This window comes from Carlito syrichta, unplaced genomic scaffold (assembly GCF_000164805.1).
Source record: "Carlito syrichta isolate Samal-C Ts95f unplaced genomic scaffold, Tarsius_syrichta-2.0.1 Scaffold167470, whole genome shotgun sequence".
NCBI classification, from domain to species: Eukaryota; Metazoa; Chordata; class Mammalia; order Primates; family Tarsiidae; genus Carlito; species Carlito syrichta.
In genome coordinates, this window is record NW_007111566.1 from 494,176 (window position 1) to 513,463 (window position 19,288).

The 19,288-nt window shown below is 38.5% G+C and overlaps 1 protein-coding gene across 1 annotated transcript in view; it reads left to right on the forward strand.

The window, feature by feature from the left end:
- The first annotated feature begins 621 nt into the window (after window positions 1-621).
- PLEKHS1 (pleckstrin homology domain containing S1) overlaps window positions 622-19,288 on the forward strand; it is a 38,473-nt gene continuing 19,806 nt past the window's right edge. Inside the window, exons 1-2 of the mRNA XM_021709145.1 lie at window positions 622-857; window positions 4,709-4,755. Of these exons, the coding sequence (XP_021564820.1) occupies window positions 4,728-4,755 (28 nt within the window). The 5' untranslated portion in view covers window positions 622-857; window positions 4,709-4,727. The remainder of the gene's footprint in view (window positions 858-4,708; window positions 4,756-19,288) is intronic.

Genomic DNA, 19,288 nt, shown 5'->3' on the forward strand with positions numbered 1-19,288 from the left:
CCACACAATGAATACATGACAGAGCTGATTCGAGCCCAGGTAACTTAATGAGGATAATAAAAATTAAAGTTAAATACTTTTACTTCGAAAGGTAATATACCAGGATAAGTTTAGTATTTCTTCTTTTCCCCTAAAATTTGTAATACAAATTAAAATATACCCAAGACACTTTGGTGGCCAGATACTACTCAGCCAGTCTAAGGATGACCATTCACTCAGCCTGCTTATTCTTAAGAGCTGTTGGGCGGCTGTTCAGGAGAGCCTGCCTAGCACCACCCTGTTGGTGGCAACACCTCTGTTATGGATGAATGAGTAACTCTTCCTGGAAACCACTGGTATGTACAAGTGCGTTGAAGAAGCCAGACTTTTTTTTCCCCCGTATGATACAAAGGAATCCTTCCTACCCTCCCTGGGATAAGAAGATATGAATGGGTGCAAAGGGATTTTTTTCAATGGTAGTCACTGCAGAAGGAAGGTCAAGGGTAAATTGGCATTTTCCTCAATAAGCGTTATTGTGACGAGGTCCAAAGTCTGTCAGGAATTTTTTTTTAATTTGTTTGCTTTCATTTTCTGGTGCTGGACAGTTGGAACACCAAGGGCAGTTCTGTGCCAAGCCACAAGAAGAATGAAAGCCCAGCACTTCCCCTGAGGCACCAGCTTCCTTTTCAGTTTGAGGCAAGAGTAAAATCTGCCTGAGGGTAGTAGTTTGGGAACTTCCTACTGGTTCGGATTTCAGACAAACTTGTGCTTAATCCTCACACCAGCACCAAAGCTCAGAGTGAGCAGGGGTGAGTTCAGAAGACGCTGGGACAGGACACTTTCCTCAACACTGGATCAGTGTGACCTCCTGGTGGCCAGTAAGTACTGCTTGGTGTGACTGCTTTGGGTTTTTTGCAATTGAGCAAATACAAAATTGAAAATTTCACAGATGAGTAATATTGCTGATATGGGTTCTTTCTTCATAAGCTTCTTAGGCTATACAGATAGGCTATATATATATTCAGAGGAATAGAGGATGTCTTGGTATATTATACTCATCAGATCCCAAATGATGTAATGAACAGGTTAGGCAACGATTGTGGGGAGATTCTCCTAAATGAGACCAAAAAGCTAAATCGAAAAGATTTTTTGTTTGTTTGTTTGGAGGCAATGACAAGAAATGTAAGCAGATTTATGAAAATATGTGACTCATCTTTCTTAGAAGGGAAGAAGAACAAAGTGGTTAAGACCAGTTCTCAAGTTAGAATTCTGGCTCTGCTTCTTTTGAATTATATGATCAAAAGCAAATTGTTTTATCTCTCTGATAACTGTTTCCTTGCCTGTAAATGTGTATTATATCATAGTAAAAAACTGTATAAACTTTATAGTATTGCTCTGAGGGTATAATAGGATTTCATATATTTATAGCAGATATGTGAAATCTATTATATACACATTGTTTAGAAGTGTTTTGAATGTATTAAATACTCATTACTTAATACTCAGTGCTACTCATTGCTAAACAATCATAGCATCATAGACTATCTTAGTTGGAAAGAGCCCAACAATTAGCATTTATTGAGCTTCTATTAAATACTGAGTGCTTGTCAACAGACTATCTTAAGTGATGCTCCCAGCAATCCTATGAGCATGGTAATATTATCACCTTCATTTTACAGATGAAGAAACAGAGGTGTAAAGAGATATTGTAATATGCCCAAGGCCACACCTCTTATAATTCATGGAGATGAAATGTAAACTCAGACCCCAAAGTTGACACTCTAAACCACCACACTCTACTGTCATCTCATTCTATGGTAGATGGGGGAGGAGAAGGGGAGTGGTCCCAACACATGACTCTGAAGCCCTTTACAGACATCGGAAGGCCAAAAATGTTCTTCAAAGCACACTTTGCCATCCACAGTGCACAGGTAGTACGAATGTCATCAGGAATGTCTGTGAGCATCAATAAGGCGCTGTGTGGGGCTCTGCCAGGGGACCTAGGTGCGGGTCAACTCACTCTTCTCCCAAATGCAGTTTTTCATTAGTAAAATGAACTATCTCAGGATAGGACCATTCTGCAACACAAAAGAAATAATATATGCAAATACATTTTATAAACTGTGAAGACTTTAAAAAGAATTATTTTATCAAGAAAAAAATGATATTTTTGCTTTTTGACAAAGAACAGTCCCAAAACAGCTTGCAGTAAATATACTGCTTTAAAACATGTCACCCACTGCTAATCTCTCCTGCACAGTCCTCTGATCTGATCTTTGAGCTTCATTACCCATGAGGCTAGCTGCTGCTTGGGGTGAGTGGGTAAGTCCTGTAGGCATGAATGCACGAAACGGTGATGGGCTGAAAACTACTTGTCCTCAATTCTTCAGGCAGTGAAATCCTTGAAACTGGAAAGAACCTCATAGATCTGATACAAAATCTCAGGGATAATTTTTAAAATATTGTGCATGTTTTTTGGAAAGTGGGCAAGAGTTAAGTAGATTGCATTCTCTTCCTTGTGCAGAACTGCTCTTCCAACAAGCAAAGGCCTTTGGCCTCAATAGCTTGGCATGTTTCCCAGACATTATGGCTCATTGCACAGAGTGTGCCAAGTACACCAGGCGAGGGCTAAGGGCACCAGTTCTTCAACATACACCTTAAGATGTCCCCAGAAAACATGTAGCCTCTTCAGATAATCACTACTGTTATTATACAATATATCTCAAGAGAGAAAACCTTGCCTTCGGTAGGTGTAATTTCAGGGTCCACGAATGCCCCCTTGCCGGTCTTCAAAGGGTTCCCAAATGCTCTGACAAGCCACCAAAAGTATGTTTTGAGATCTTGTCTTAATCTTAAGACTCTCATCTCTGTTAAAAAAAAAAAAAAAAAAAAGACATACATATGAGGGAGACTCCCCCCTCAAAAAAAAATCAAAATTATCTTTTGAAGGGCAGGTCCCTTGTAGTATACTCAGAATTTGTTCCTCCAGATCAAACAGTCAACCAAAGTTTTTATCTGGACGCTTTGAGATGGCTACACCATGATTTGTGGAAGAAATGTCCCGAGTTGTGGCAAACAGGTTCTTCCACCATAACAATGCACCTGCTCTCACCAAGCTGACCATTCAGCAGTTTTTAACTAAAAATGCCATGACTCTCATGCCCACCCTCCCTATTCACCTGATCTAGACTCAAGCGACTCTTTTGGTTGGTTGGTTTCCCCGGATGAAAAAAGTTCTCGAAGGGAAAGGGAAATGTTTTGCCAATGTGAAAAAGGTACAACAAAAAAATGGCAGAAGCACTAAAAGGCATCAAAATCGACCAGTTCAAAAACTATTTTGAGCAGTGGAAAAAGCATCTCGATAGGTGCATTGAATCAACTGGAGAATACTTTGAAGGTGACTGAAGTCTAAGCATGTGAGAATAAATACACAATTTTTTTTTTTTTTTTGAGTCGGAGTCTCACTCACTCTGTCGCCCAGACCGGAGTGCAGTGGCCGCTCCCGGCCGCCGCAGCCTCGACCTGCTGGGCTCCGGCGATCCTTCCACCTCAGCCTTCCGAGTAGCCGGAATTACAGGCATGCGCTACCATGCCTGGCTGATTTTTTGATTTATTGTAAAGATGAGGTCTCGCTGCCCAGGCGGGTCTCGAACCCGCGGGCTCAGGCAACCCGCTCACCTCAGCCTCCCAAAGGCACGGGATTACAGGCTGAGCCACCGAGCCCGGCTAAATACACAATTTTTTATAGGTAAATTCTGGTTTTGGGGGCCCCCCTTAATCATATATAATTATAACTTGATATAATTATATATGATTAAAGAATTGCTGTGAGTCATCTGTACCTTGAGGAATGAATGAACTTATGCTGAAGAAAGGGGGAGACCTGTAATGGAGGAATCACACCATGCCAGCTTTGTGGTCAAAGACCTCTGCTTCCTTCCCATTTTACGTGGGGCTGCCCTGACACCTCCCTTTTCATGACCTTCTATTTTGAGAGTCTTACTAATTTAAAGTTAAAGTTAGCCACCAACTCATTTCTAATTTCAAAGACCTGTCCTGCCCTTAGCCATTTTCCTGGGGGAGTCCCCTTCCCTCCATCCTGTGTTGGTCATGGAATCTCTGGCAGCTGTCCCAGGAAAGGACATGGTCTCTCAGATTCAGTTTCACTGTGTCAGCCTGAGCCACCAGAGTTGGGTAGCCTTGAGGAGTGGCCCCTCAAGTGGCTGAGGCAGTTGAACAAGGGTGGCTTGGTGACTTACTCTTAAGTTTTATTCTGGAGAAAACTGACCCCTGGCATGGAGAAGAGTTTGTCTTGGGTTTCCTCTCAGTCAGCAAAGCTTTCTTAGCTATATTTATTCCAATGGCATCCTGCCCTCTGCCCTGTTCTTATCTCTCCTTCTTGGTGTTGCCATCCATTTCTCTTGTCAGAGCCACTTATGAAACAGGGACACAGAAAGTCCAAGGAAGACAGCTCAGTCATCTTTTCAACACCTCTGCAGAACCACCCACTCTGTGAGTGCAGGCTGCTTGGATTTGTCCTCATTACCATGGCTACTGTCAGCCTCAGGGGCAGGGAGGAAAATACTAAAGAAAGAATGGAAAGGGAGACTCATAACCCATCTCACTGACATTTGTCAGCACCATCCTGATACTCAGTGATTCAGTGGCTAATTAATGAAGCATACATACTGTTGTTTAGGGAATAACACTTACCCCTTCTTTGTGACAGGCGAGGACAGACCTCCATCATGGAACCCAAACCTCAGAAGAGTCCAGGTACTGAAGGGGCATATTCTCAGAAGGAGAAATCTTATTATTGAAAACTACCAACAATTCCCTTCAAGATAACCGGATACAGATTTTAGGGGGGATAATGTGTGGCGTTTTGGAACAACGATTCTTGGTTTGGAGAATGTAGCAGGAACTACTGGATTCAGTTAATCATTGTATAAAAGTTTGCCTGTCTAGAAATTTAACATTGTCTGATTTTCAGGGGCCAAAACTGATGTTGTTGTTTCTTGAAGATGATGCTAGTAGCAAACCGTGACCACCCAGTAAAGGCTAGAGAATATTTCCTTAATTTTACATTAGATTCTCACATAGAAAAACTGTTTAAATTGTTACCAGGGTTTATTATGAGGGTAACTCAAGGTGTATTATTCAGATATCCTTGCTTATATTCACATAACTCATTGCAGGTGAGTGATTAGAAGAACTGAGTTTATGATAAAGTCACTTAGAAGTTAAATTATCCAATTCAACTAAAAAACATTTACAAAGCACCTATTACTAGTAAGTCTCTGTGCTTTATGTTGCAGGCTATATACAGATTACTTAATAAGTGTCATTGTCCTCAAGGAGTTTATAACCTCACTGAACATTAAGATAAACACACGCAAGTAGCTGTACCGGGAAGTTTAGATCAGCACATATAATCTGGTAATGATAGGAATCATGAAATAAGTACAAAATGCTGTAGAGTCTGAAGAAGAAAAGGCATATAAGTGAAATAAGTAGTTATGGTAATTCAGGGAGGTTTTGTGGAGAAGGCATTCAAGCTAGACCCTGTAGGATGAGTAGGGATTTAAAAGACATTTGACGAGAAAACATGTCTCAGCAGCAGAGATGGAAAGGACAAACGTAATGAAGTGGTGTAGAGACAGAATGTGCCAGAGTGTATGATTGTAGACCTGGGAGAAAAGAGGATGAGGTTGCAGAAAGGTGGTGCCATACTGAGCCAGACCTTGATCGTGCCTGACAGCAACCCTTGTAGCATTTTGAACACGGAAATGGCCTGGTCAAATTTGCATTTTAGATTCATCATATTTTAATAGCTTTATTACAGCTTATTATAATTGGCATACAATAAACTGCACATATCTAAAGTGTGCAATTTGATAAGTTTTTAATGGGATCCATATAGGCATATCTCAGAGACATTTCAAGTTCATTTCTACCTCACTGCAATAAAGTGACTATCACAATAAAGTGAGTCACATGAATGTTTTGTATTCCCGGGTTATGTAAAAATTATGTTTTTATACTACACTACAATCTATTGAGTGTACAATAGCATGATGTCTAAAAAAACTATTTACATACCTAAATTAAGTTATTAAAATACTTTATTGCTAAAAATGTTGACAATCATCTGAGCCTACAGTGAGTCATAATCTTTTTGCTAGTAGAGAGTCTGGCCTGGATAACAATGGCTGCTGACTGACCAAGGTGGTGGTTGCTGAAGGTTGGGTGGCTGTGACAATTTCTTAAAATAAGACAGCAATGAAATTTGTGCATTGATTGACTCTTCCTTTCACAAAAGATTTCTCTGTAGTATGTGAAGCTGTCTGATAGCATTTTACTCAAGTAAAACTTCTTCCAAAATTGGAGTTTATCCTTTCAAACTCTGCTACTGCTTTATCAAATAACTTTGTGTAATATTCTAAAGACTTTGTTGTCATTTCAACAATGTTCGCAGCATATTTACCAGCAGTAGATACTATCTAAAGAAACTACTTTCGTTCCATAGCTATAAGAAGAAACTCCTAATCCATTTAAGTTTTGGTATGAGATTACAGCCGTTAAGCACATCTCTAGGCTCCACTTCTAATACTAGTTCCCTTGCTGTTTCCACATATCTGCAGTTATTTCCTCCACTGCTAAAATCCTGAACCCTTCAAAGTCATTCATGAGGGTTGGAATCTACTTCCAAACTCCTGTTAATATTGACATTTGACCTCCTCCCATGAATCATGAATGTTCTTAATGGCATCTAGAATGATGAATCTTTCCCAGAAAGTTTTCAATTAATTTTGCCCAAATCCATGAGGAGAATCACTTTCTAAGGCAATTGGGGCCTTATCAAATGTATTTCTTAAATAATAAGACTTAAAAGTCAAAATTACTCTGTGATCCAAGGGCTGCAGAATGGATGTTGTGTTAGCAGGTATGAAAACAACATTAATCTTCTTGTACATCTCCATCAGAAGTCTTGGGTGACCAGATGTGTTGTCACTGAGTAGTACTATTTTACAAGGAATCTCATTTTCTGAGTATTAGGTCTCAACAGTGGTCTTGAAATATTCAGTAACCAAATTGTAAACAGATATGCTGTCACCTAGACTTTGTTGTTTTGTTGATAGAGAACAGACAGAGTAGATTTTGCATAATTCTTAAGGGCCTTAGGACTTGTGGAATGGTCAGTGACCACTGACTTCAACCTATAACCCTTAACAAGAGAGTCAATCTGTCCTTTGACGTTTTGAAGCCAGTCATTGATTTCTCCTCTGCAGCTAGGACAGTCCTAGAAGGCATTTTCTTCCAGTAGAAAGTTGTTTTATCTACATTGAAAATCTGTTGCTCAGTGTAGTCACCTCTGTCAATTATTTTAGCTAGATCTTCTGGATAATTTGCTGCAGCTTCCACACTAGCACTTATGGCTTCATCTTGTACTTTTCTGTAATGGAGATGACTTCTTTCCTTAAACCTCATGAACCAGCTTCAAACTTTTCTTCTGCAGCTTGCTTCCTCACATCTCTCAGCCTTCAGAGAATTGAAGAGAATTAGGGCCTTGCTCTGGATTAGGCTTTAGTTTAAGAGAATGTGGTGGTAGCAGGTTGGATCTACTGTTCAGACCACTTAAATCTTCTCCCTATCAGCAATAATGTTGTTTCATTTTCTTACTATTTGTGTGTTCACTAGAGTAGCACTTTTTTTTAAGAACTAAGAATCATTTCTAGCTTTTGATTTTAAGTGAGAGAGATATGACTCTTCACTTGACACTTAGAGGCCATTGTAGGCTTATTAATTAGCCTAACTTTAATACTGTTGTGTCTTAGGGAACAGGGAGGTTCAAGGAGAGGGAGAGAGATGGGGGAACAGCCAGTTGGTAGAGCAGTCAGAACACATACAACATTTATTCATTAATTTTGCCATCTTATATGGCACTACTTGTGATACTCCAAAATGTTTACAATAATTACATCAAAGATCAATGATCACAGATCACCATAACAGATAATAATAACGAAAGGTTTGAAATATTGCAAAAGTTGCCAAAATATGACACAGAGACACAAAGAGAGCACATGTTGTTGGAAAAATGATGCCAATAGACTTCCTTTATGCAGAGTTGTCATAAACCTTCAATTTGCAAACAGACGAACACACAAACAAAAAAACATTTGGAAGATATGCAAACACAATAAAGAGAAGCGCAACAAAATGAGGTATGCCTATATTGGCTGTAATTTATATTTATAAATTAGTTTGTATGTTCTAGAATTTTATATAAATACAGTCATAAAATATGAACACTTTTTATCTGACTTCTTTCATGCAACATAATTCTCTTGAGATTCAACTGTGTTGTTGCGTGCATCAATAGTTTGTTTCTTTTTTTCCCAAATACTATTCCATTGTATGGATGTACCACAATTTGTTAGTCCTTTCACCTGTTGATGAACATCTGGGATGCTTCCAGTCTTTGGCTATTACAAATAAAGCTGCTATGAACATTCACAGCCAATCTGTGTATTGTTTTATATTATTTTACTTAAGAATGGAATAACTCTTTAACTTTAAAAAATTAAGAAAAAATAATATTAACTATTTTAAAGTGAACAATTCAGTGACATTTAACTTTTTTTTTTTTGAGTCAGATTCTTACTCTGTTTCCCAGGCTGGAATTCAGTGGCACACTCATGACCACTACAGCCTCCACCTGTTGGGCTCAGGTGATCCTTCTGTCTCAGCCTTCCAATTAGCTGGAACCACAGGCATGTGCCACCATACCTGGCTAATTTTTTTATTTATTGTAGAAATGCGGTATCACCATATTGCTCAGGCTGGTCTCGAACTCTTGAGCTCAGGTAATCCTCTCACCTCCACCTCCCAAAGTGCTGGGATTACAGGCATGAGCCACTGCACCAGGACAGCACTTTCAAATGTTGTACAAGCATCACATCTACCCAGTCCGAAAACATTTCCATCACTCCAGAGTAAAAGCTCTCACCCATTAAGTGGTTTCTTCCTGTTTTCCTTTCCCCTAGTCCCTGTCAAATGATAATCTGTATTCTGTCTTCAAGGATTTATCCATCCTGGATATTTTATATGAATTAAATCATACAATATATGTCCTTTTGTGTCTGACTTCTTTTGCTCAACATAATTTTTTGAAGTTCATTCACATTATAGACTACATCATTACTTAATTCCTTTTTATAGCTGAAAACGATTCCATTTTATGTATATGCCACAATTTGTTTATCCATTTATTCATTGATGGACATTTGGACTGTGTCTATGTTTACCTATTGTGAATAATACCATTATGAACACATGTGTACTTGTTTGAGTACCTGTTTCAATTATTTTGGGTATATATTTAGGATTGGAATGGAGGGGTTATATAGTAAATCTGTGTTTAACTTTCTGGGAAACCACCAAACTCTTTTTCAATTTTTATTTTAAAAATGTGGTGTACAATTCTGGGCTAGGTATTCAAATGGTGATTGTGAAGGTAAAGTTTGGGCCTCACTTTTGTCCCCACTTCACCTAGTTTGAGATCAGGTACCCTTATTGAAGAGGTGTGCCTCCCTTCCCTCCCTTAGTAGTTCCCCACCACCAATCCTTTTCTTATTGTATTATGATAATTGTTCAGGGTCTGCTAATGAGCAGAGAACAGTACTCAGTTCTTTGTTCCTGTGATAGATCACTCAGTATTATAGACTCTAAGTCCATTCAAGTTGCTGTGAAGTTCATCATTTTGTCCTTTATGGTTGCATAATATTCTATCACGTATATGTACCACATTATTTTTATCCAGTCCTCCTTCAATGGGCAGCACAGTGGTTCCATGTTTTCACTATTGTGAATCATGCTGCAATAAACATGCATGTGCAGGTATCTTTTTCATAGAGTGATATGATTTCCTCTGGGTATATTTCCAGAAGGGGGATCGTGGGGTCACAGGGAAGATCGATTTTTAGATCTTTTAGGAATCTCCAAACTATTTCCCACAGAGCCTGTACTAGTTTACACTCCCACCAACAGTGTAGAAGTATTCCCTTTTCCCCACACCTTCTCCAGCATCTGTTATTTTATGAGTTATTGACGGCCATCCTGACTGGAATTAGTTGGTATCTCAGTGTGGTTTTAATTTGCATTTCTTTGCTGACTCGTGAGGCCAAGCATTTTTTCATATATCTGTTGGCTGCTGTATGTCTTCTTTTGAGAAGTGTCTATTCATATCTTTTTTTTTTTTTTGAGTTGGTCGCCCAGACTGGAGTGCAGTGGCCACTCCCAGCCACCGCAGCCTTGACCTGCTGGGCTCCGGCGATCCTTCCGCCTCAGCCTTCCAAGTACCCGGAATTATAGGCATGCGCTACCACGCCCAGCTGATTTTTGATTTATTGTAGAGATGATGTCTGGCCAACTTGCCCTGGCATGTCTCGAACCCGCGGGCTCAGGCAATCCACTCACCTCAGCCTCCCAAAGGCGCGGGATTACAGGCTGAGCCACCAAGCCTGGTTCTATTCATATCTTTTGCCCACTTTTTAATAGGGCTGTTTATTTTTTTTTTTTTCAGCATGTTTGAGTTCCTTGTAAATACTGGGTGTTAGGCCTTTGTCAGACATATTATTGGCAGATATGTTTTCCCATTCTGTGGGCTGTCTCCCCACTCTCTTAATGGTTTATTTGACTTTGCCGAAGCTTTTCAGTCTGATGAGGTCCCACTTGTCTATCTTATCTCTCATAGCATGGGCATTTGGAATTTTGATCAGGAATTGGTTGCTCACTCCAATACTCATAAACGTGTCTCCTGCGTTTTCTAAGGTTCTTATAGTTTGAGGGTTTACATTTAGGTCTTTGATCCATTTAGAGGTGATTTTTGTGTATGGTGATAGGTTGGGGTCCTGTTTTAATCTTCTGCATGTGGTCAGCCTGTTTTCCCAGCACCATTTACTGAATAAGTTATCCTCTCTCCAGTGGTTGTTAGTGGAGGCTTTGTTGAAGATGAGTTGGTTGAGAAATCGAGGTTTTGCTTCCAAAATCTCTATCCTGTTCCATTGGTCTATAGCCCTCTTCTTGTACCAATACCAAACTGTTTTGATTATTGTAGCTTTATAATAAAGTTTAAAATCTGGGAGTGTGATACCTCCCGCTTTTTTTTTAAATTTTTCCCTGAGGATTGTTTTGACTATTGATGGTCATTTATGTTTTCGTTTTTTTGTTTGTTTGTTTTTGAGTTGGAGTCTCACTCTGTCGCCCAGACTGGAGTGCAGTGGCCGCTCCTGGCCACTGCAGCCTCGACCTGCCGGGCTCCGGCGATCCTTCCGCCTCAGCCTTCCGAGTAGCTGGAACTACAGGTGCGCGCTACCACGCCGGCTGATTTTTTGATTTATTGTAGAGATGAAGTCTTACTACCCAGGCAGGTCTCGAACCCACGGGTTCAGGCAATCCACTCACCTCAGCCTCCCAAAGGCGTGAGAATAGAGGCTGAGCCACCGAGCCTGGCTCATTTATGTTTTCATATGAATTCTTGTATTGTCGTTTCCAGGTCTGAGAATGCAGCCAGGAATTTGATGGGTATTGCGTTAAATTTGCAGGTTGCTTTGGGTAGGTCGGACATTTTTTTTTTTGAGTTGGAGTCTCACTCTGTCGCCCAGACTGGAGTGCAGTGGCCGCTCCCGGCCACTGCAGCCTTGACCCACTGGGCTCGGGCGATCCTTCCGCCTCAGCCTTCCGAGTTGCCAGAATTACAGGCGCGCACTACCACGCCTGGCTGATTTTTTGATTTTATTGTAGAGATGAGGTCTCGCTGCCCAGGCGGGTCTCGAACCTGCGGGCTCAGGCAATCCACTCACCTCAGCCTCCCAAAGGCGTGGGATTACAGGCTGAGCCACCGAGCCCGGCTAGGATGGACATCTTAATGTCGATTCTTCTAATCCATGAGCACGGAATCTTTTTCCATTTATTTGTGTCATTTTTTATTTCTTTGAGCAGTCTTTTGTAGTTTTTGTTATAAAAGTCTTTCACTTCTCTGGTTAGGATGATGCCAAGGTATTTCTTTTCTTTTCTTTTCTTTTTGTGGCTATTGTGAATGGGATTGTGCTTTTTATTTGAGTTTCTGTTCATTTACTATTGATGTATAGGAATGCGACTGTCTTTTGCATGTTTATTTTATATCTTGAAACTTTGCCAAAGTACCTTATCAGTGCAAGGAGATTTGTGACAGATTCTCTTGGATTTTCAAGGTATAGGATCTTGTCTTCTGCAAAGAGGGATAACTTAACCTCCTCTTTTCCTGTTTGGATACCTCTGATTTCGTTCTCTTCTCTGATTACTCTAGCTAGGACTTCCAACACTATGTTGAATAGGAGGGGAGAGAGTGGGCAGTCTTGTCTTGTTCCAGTTTTCAGGAGAAATGGTTCTGATTTCTGTCTGTTTAGCAATGTTGGCTGTGGTTTTATTGTAGATGACTCTTACTAATTTGAGTTATGTTCCACCTATGCCTGGGTGTTCAAAGGTTTTTATCAAGAAGGGATACTGGATTTTATTGAAAGTTTTTCTGGATCTAATGTGGTTTTCATTTTTACACATCATCATGTGGTTCTCATTTTTACAACTATTCATATATTTAATTTATATGTTGAACCAACCCTGTATCCTGGGGATGAAGCCTACTTGGTCATGGTTGATGATTTTTGAGATGTGTTGTTGGATCCAGTTCGCTAGAATCTTGTTGAGAATTTTTGCTTCTATGTTCATCAAGGATATTGGCCTGTAGTTCTCATTCTTTTTTGGATCTTTTCCTGTTTGGGTTTCAGTGTGATTTTAATTAACTTCATAAAATGATTTGGGGCGAGTTCCATCCTTCTCTATTGCCTGGAATACTTTCAATAGGATTGTTTCAGCTCCTCCTTGTATGTTTTGTAGAATTCGGCTGGAAAGTCATCTGGTTCAGTGGTTTTTTTGTTTGTTTGTTTGTTTTTGTAGGTAGTTTTCTTATGATGAAGTCAAATTTCTGGGTTTTTATTGGCCTATTTAGGGTCTCAATTTCTTCTTTTTTCAACCTTGGGAGGTTGTGTGATGTCAGAAAGTCCTCCATTTCATTTAGGTTTTCAAGTGTGTTTCCATACAAATGTACATAATAATCTTTGATAACCTTTTGCAGTTTTTTAGGGTCAGTTGTGACTTGATCTTTTTCATTTCTGACTGTGCTTATTTGGGCTTTTTCTTGGTCAGTCTGGCTAGGGGTTCATGAATCTTGTTTATCTTTTCAAAGAGTTAGTTTTTTGTTTTATTGATTTTTTTTTCTGTTACAGTTTTGTCTTCTAAGTCTTGCATTTGGGCTTTTATTTTGGTGATCTGAATTCTTCTGCTAAAGTTAAGGTTTTTGTGATCTTGCTTTTCCAGTTCCCTTAGGTGATTTGCTAGGCTGTTAACTTGTGATCTTTCCATTTTCTTCATGTGTGTTCATGGAGACATGAATTCCTTTCTTAGTATAGCTGTCATGGCATCCCAGAGATTTGGTAAGATATTTCTTCATTTTGATTTGTTTCCAGGAATCTTTTAATTTGTTTTGATTTCTGTGTTGACTCAGGAGTTGTTCAGTATCTTGCTATTTAGTATCCATGTCTTTGTGAGTTTGGGGGAAACTTAGTTGGTATTGATATTTATTTTTATTCCACTGTAGTCTGAGAAGGTGCGTGGCAATATTTCAATCTTATGAAATTTGTTTATGCATGATTTATGACTGAGGATGTGGTCAATCTTAGATTATGTTCCATGTGGTGATGAGTAAACATATATTCTGTAGTTATAGGGTGGAGTGTTCTGTAGGTATTTATTAAGTCCATTTGGTCAAACATCAAGTTGAGGCTCTAGATTTCCTTGTTTATTTTTTCTCAACAATCTATCTAGGGTTGTTAGTAGGGTATTTAAGTCCCCAGTTATGATAGTGTAGAGTCAATATCTTTTTTTAGTTTAAGTTTACTAGGTATTATTTTATGAAATTTGTTGCTCCTGTGTTGGGTGCATATATGTTTAGGATGGATATTTCTTGTTAATGGAATTAACATTTTATCATTATATAGTGGCCTTCCATATCTTTTAAAATTTTTAATAGCTTAAAGGATATTTTGTCTGGCATAAAGATCACAACTCCTGCTCTCTTTTTTGTTCCATTTGCCTGAAAATTTGTTTTCCATCCTCTTACTTTGAGTGTGAGTGTCCTTTCTGATAAGATGAGTCTCCTGAGGACTGCATATTGTTGCATCATTTTTTTAAAATCCAGTTTTCCATTCTATGTCTTTAAATATCCACTGGATGCATTTAGTCCATTCAGATTCAGGTTAATTATTGGGATGTTTGAGTTTATCCCTGTCATGAGATTCTTACAGAGTTTGTTATTGTTGTTGTGGTTGTTTGTTTATTTGTTGGCTTTCTTTTTATTTGGGGGTTGATTTATGTGTCTTTTCAGTTTTTTGCCTGCATTCTTGGGAAGGGCATTGTTGTTCTTTATTTTCTTTCTTCTGTGTTTAATACTTTCTTAAGTGTTTCTTATAGAGCTGGTCTGGAGGTGGCATAAACTCTTAGGGATTGAATGACTGGAGAGGATTTTAATTCTCCATCATTGATGAAGCTTAGTTTAACTGAGTAGGAAATTCTTGGTTGAAACTGTTATCTTTGAGAACTTTGAAAATTGGTCTCCTGTCTCTTCTAGCTGTAGTGATTCTGTAGATAAGTCTGCAGCTATTCTAATTGGCCTTTCCTGGTAGGTAGTCTGATCTTTCTCTTTTGCTGCCCTTAGGATTTTTTCTTTTATACTTACTTTATGTAAGCAAATTACTATGTATCTAGGAGTTTGTTTTCTCATTTGTTGTCTTGCAAGGGTTCTCTGAATCTCTGGTGTTTGATGGTCACATCTTTGATGAGATGAGGGAAGTTTTCTTGGATAATTTCATGGAATGTTTTTGTGGTCTCTGTCTATCTGCCTCAGGAATTCCAATTAATATAATTGCACATCTCTTGGAGGCTTTGTTCCATCTTTTGAAGCTTCTTTTTTATGTTTTTAACAGTTTGGGTTAGTTCCATATTTTGGTCTCAAAGCTCTGAGATTCTTTCTTCTGCTTGGTTAATTCTGCTTTCCATGCTTATCAGTTTGTTGTTTATTTCATTCACTGTATTCTTTATTGCTGTCATCTCAGTTATCAACTCCTTCATTCTTTCCTCTTGTCTCTCCTCATTTCTATGTATTCCCTCTATTAAAATCTTGATATCTGGATTTGTGGTCTGAGATAAGAATTTTCATTGTTTGAGTTCTGAATTCTGTGTTCTCAGTTGCTGTCTTCCCATGGTTGTGTATGGGACCCGTGTTCTTCCATTGATTATTCTTCATTTGTGAAGGTTTTCCTCCCCCCTTTTTTCTCTCTTCTTTAATTCTGCTGTTCAGTGATGGGGGGATAGCTTTCACTTCTGTTTACTTAATCCCTTATTCTTCCTTATGTAGATCTTCTGGATTTGTGTGGTTTTGAAGCCAGACTGGGGTTGGGGGCTGTGCTTTTTGCAGTTTTGAGATTTGATTCAGGGGGGAGCTGTGGTTCAAAAGCTATCTGCAGATCACATTATCCTCTGGCAGGTGTGTAAGTCCCCTGGAACCCACTTGCCACACCACCTTATAATGTATCCATGCAGTGGGGGTATATGTTTGTCCCCTGAGAGTGAAATGAGATAAAAAGAAGAATGGAAAAACAAAGGAGGGAGACAAAAGGAAGGTGAAGAGTGAGAAGAAGAAGCAGGAAAATAGACAGGCACACCAACTAATGAATACAGAAAGAAACGAAAACAGAAAAACCAAAAACATAACAAACAAACAAAAAAACCCTGTTGATGTACTCACCCTCAAAAATACCCATATGCAAACAGAAAATCTAAAAAACAACAATAAAATAACAAAAACAAAGCAAGCATTAAAACATAAACAAAAACAGAAAGAAAACAAAACAAAAAAGAGCTCTCTCTGTGGCCCTTTCTGGAACTTCAGGTTCCTTTGCCAAGCACTGCCGCCACTTTTGACTGCCACTGCGTTAGGGTGCAGTTCTGGTCTCCAGCCCACCCCCTCCTCTCTCAGTGCAGGCCAGTGGGGTTGCTCTCAGCATGGAACAGACACCCTGTGGACTGCTGTGGGAGGAAAGTACATTAGATTTGAATTCACTCAACTTGTCTGCTACTGCTGCTGCCAAGTCTCCCACTCAGATGAGATGTGACTTTGCCTTGTCCCAGCTTGGAGGAGGGGTATCTGTCTCTCTGTGTCTGATGGCCAATGCCAGGGGGTGCAGAGATAGCCTCTGCATCTCAGGTTGAAGGTTGGACAGAGCTGGGCGGGGCAGTGTAGGTCAGAGGAAAGGGTGGCAGTCAGCATCTCCTCACCAGCACTGGGGTTCTGTTCCAGATTTCCTTGCTGCTCCTTCTCCACAATTCCTGCTGCTAGCCCCTGACCTGCTGCTGCAGGTGGTAGTGTGGACCAGGTGCCAGGTACTGAGGAGCTGCTAATCTCTGCTACCTCCTCTCAAGAGACCCCCAAGTATGGCAAATGATCCTGCACACCAGGCGCTCTGATCTCAGGGCAGTGAGGGGTTGCAGTCACCTCTGGAGGAGAGCCCCAGGTGCTTGAACTTGAGTCTCCCCTCAGATGGACTTTCACTCACCCACTGGCACACACCTAGTCATGCAGTCTTTATGGACACTTGCTTTTGCAAAGACTCTCACACTCCAACCAGTTTCATCACCATCTTGCCCGTCTCTTCAATAACAGCAGCTGAACCACTTTACATTTCGCCAGCAATGTATGAGGTTTCCAATTTGTTCATCCACACCATTTTATTTTCCATTTTTAAATTATTATAATCCTAGAGAGCATAAAGTGATTTCTCATTGTGATTTTGATCTGCATTTCCCTAGTGACTAATGGTGTTATACACATTTTCATGTGCTTATTAGCCAGTTGTTTATTTTCTTTAGAGAAATGTCTATTCAAGTCATTTGTCTATGTTTTAATTGCGTTTTTTTGTTATTGCATTGTAAGAGTTCTTTATATATTGTGAATACTAGGCCTCTGTCAGATATATGATTTGCAAATATTTTCTCCCATTCTGTAGATTGTCTTTTTACTTTCTTAACAGTTCCCTTTTATGTACAAAAGCTTTTTATTTTGATGAAGTCCAATTTGCCTATTTTCTTCTTTTGTTGCTGGCACTTTTGGTGTCATAATTAGGAATACATTTTCAAATCCAAGATCAAAAAAATTTACCCTTATGTTTACTACTAAGAGTTGTATGGTTTTAGCTCTCATATTAAGGTCATTGATTTATTTTGAATTAACTTTTTTACTTTGTATGATGTACAGGTCCAACTTTATCATGTTGATATCCAGTTGCCCTTGCACCATTTGCTTTCTTCTTCTTTTTTATTTTCTCACTAACCTAGATCCCCCTGTAAAACCAGCACCATTTGTTGAAAACACAAAAAAAATTCTCTCCCCATTGAGTGGCCTTGGCCACTGATATATGAGTTTGTTTCTGGGGTTTCGTTCCATTGGTCTATGTATTTATCCTTCTACAAGAATCATACTCTTTATTACTTTATTACTGTAGTTTTGTAGTAAGAATTGGGAAGTGTGAGCATTTTAATTTTGTTCTTTGTCTTCAAGATTATTTTGGCTATTCAGGGTCCTGTGAAATTCGATGTGAATTTAAGGACCAGTTTCCAGTTTTGCAAAAAATGCCATTGGAATTTTGGTAGGGATTGCATTAACTCTGTAGATTGATTTGGGTAGTATTGGTATGCTAACAATTTTAAGTCTTCCAGTCCATGAATATGGGATGTTTTTCCATTTATTTATGCCTTCTTTCATTTCTTTTAGCAATGTTTTATAATTTCCAGTGTACCAGTTTCACATCCTTAGGTAAATTTGCCCCTAGGTATTTTATTCTTCTGAATGCTATTGTAAATAAAATTGTTTTCTTATGTTTGTCCTCTTTATGTTTGGATTATTTATTGCTGGTTTATAGAAATATAGCTCATTTTTGTGTGTTGATCTTATATACTGCTACATTTGTTTATTAGCCCTTCTAGTTTTTGTGGATTTGGGAAATTTTTCATGTATGGTGGTCATGTCATCTGTGAATAGAGATAGTTTTATGTCTTCCTTTCCGATGTAGATGTATTTTGTTTATTTTTCTTGCCTGATTTCTCTGGCTAGAACTTTCAGTACAATGTTGAATAGCAAGAATGAAAGTGGATGTTTTATTCTTGCTCCTGATCTTAAAGGAAAAGTTGTCAGTCTTTGATGTTAAAGTTTTTTACAGATGTGCTTCTCTTCCTAGTTCGAGTTTTTATCAGAAACAGTAATGCTTGCCTCATAGAACAGATTAGAAAATATTTTTTTCTCTTCAATTTTTTTTGAAAGACTTTGTGTATCATTGATTATTTCTTCCTTAAATGTTTAATAGAAGTTTACAGTACAGCCTCTTGGACCTAAAGTTTTCCTTATATGAAGGTTTTTAACTAAAATCTCAATTTCTTTAATAGATATAGGAGGATATTCAGGTTATCTATTTCCTCTTCAGTGACCTTTGTTAGTTGGTGTATTTCAAAGAATATTTTAGTTTACCTAACCTGACAAATCTATTGGAATAAATTTGTTCATGATATTTATTATACTTTTGATATCAGTAGACTCTGTAGTTATGTACCCTCTCTCATCCTAATATTGGTAATTTGTGTCTTCTCTACTTTTTCTGGTCTGACTAAATGGAAGTTTATTAATTCTATCAATGTTTTTAAGCTATCAACTTTTGGTTTTGTTGATTTTCTCTGTTGTTTTTCTATTATATTGAATTCCACATTGATCTTTATTATTTCCTTTCCTCTATTTACTTTAGATTTAATTTACCCCCTTTATTTTTAAGTGTTTTTTTTTTTTTTTACGGTGGGAGATAAGGTAATTAATTTAAGACATTTCTTATTTTCTAACATAAGACTTTAATAAAGTAAATTTTCCCCTAAGTAGTGCTTCAGTGGCATTGACAAATTCTGAAATGTTGTGTTTTAATTTTTACCCTGTTCAAAAACCTTTCTAATTTCTCTCTGGATTTTTTTCTTTGATACAGAGGCTATTTATTTCAGGATTTTAAGAGGTATTTTGTTATTGATTTATAAATTGATTTCATTGTACTCTGAAAATATTCTTCATATAACGTGAAATTTAAAAAAATTTTTAGACTTATTTAATGGTCCAGAATAT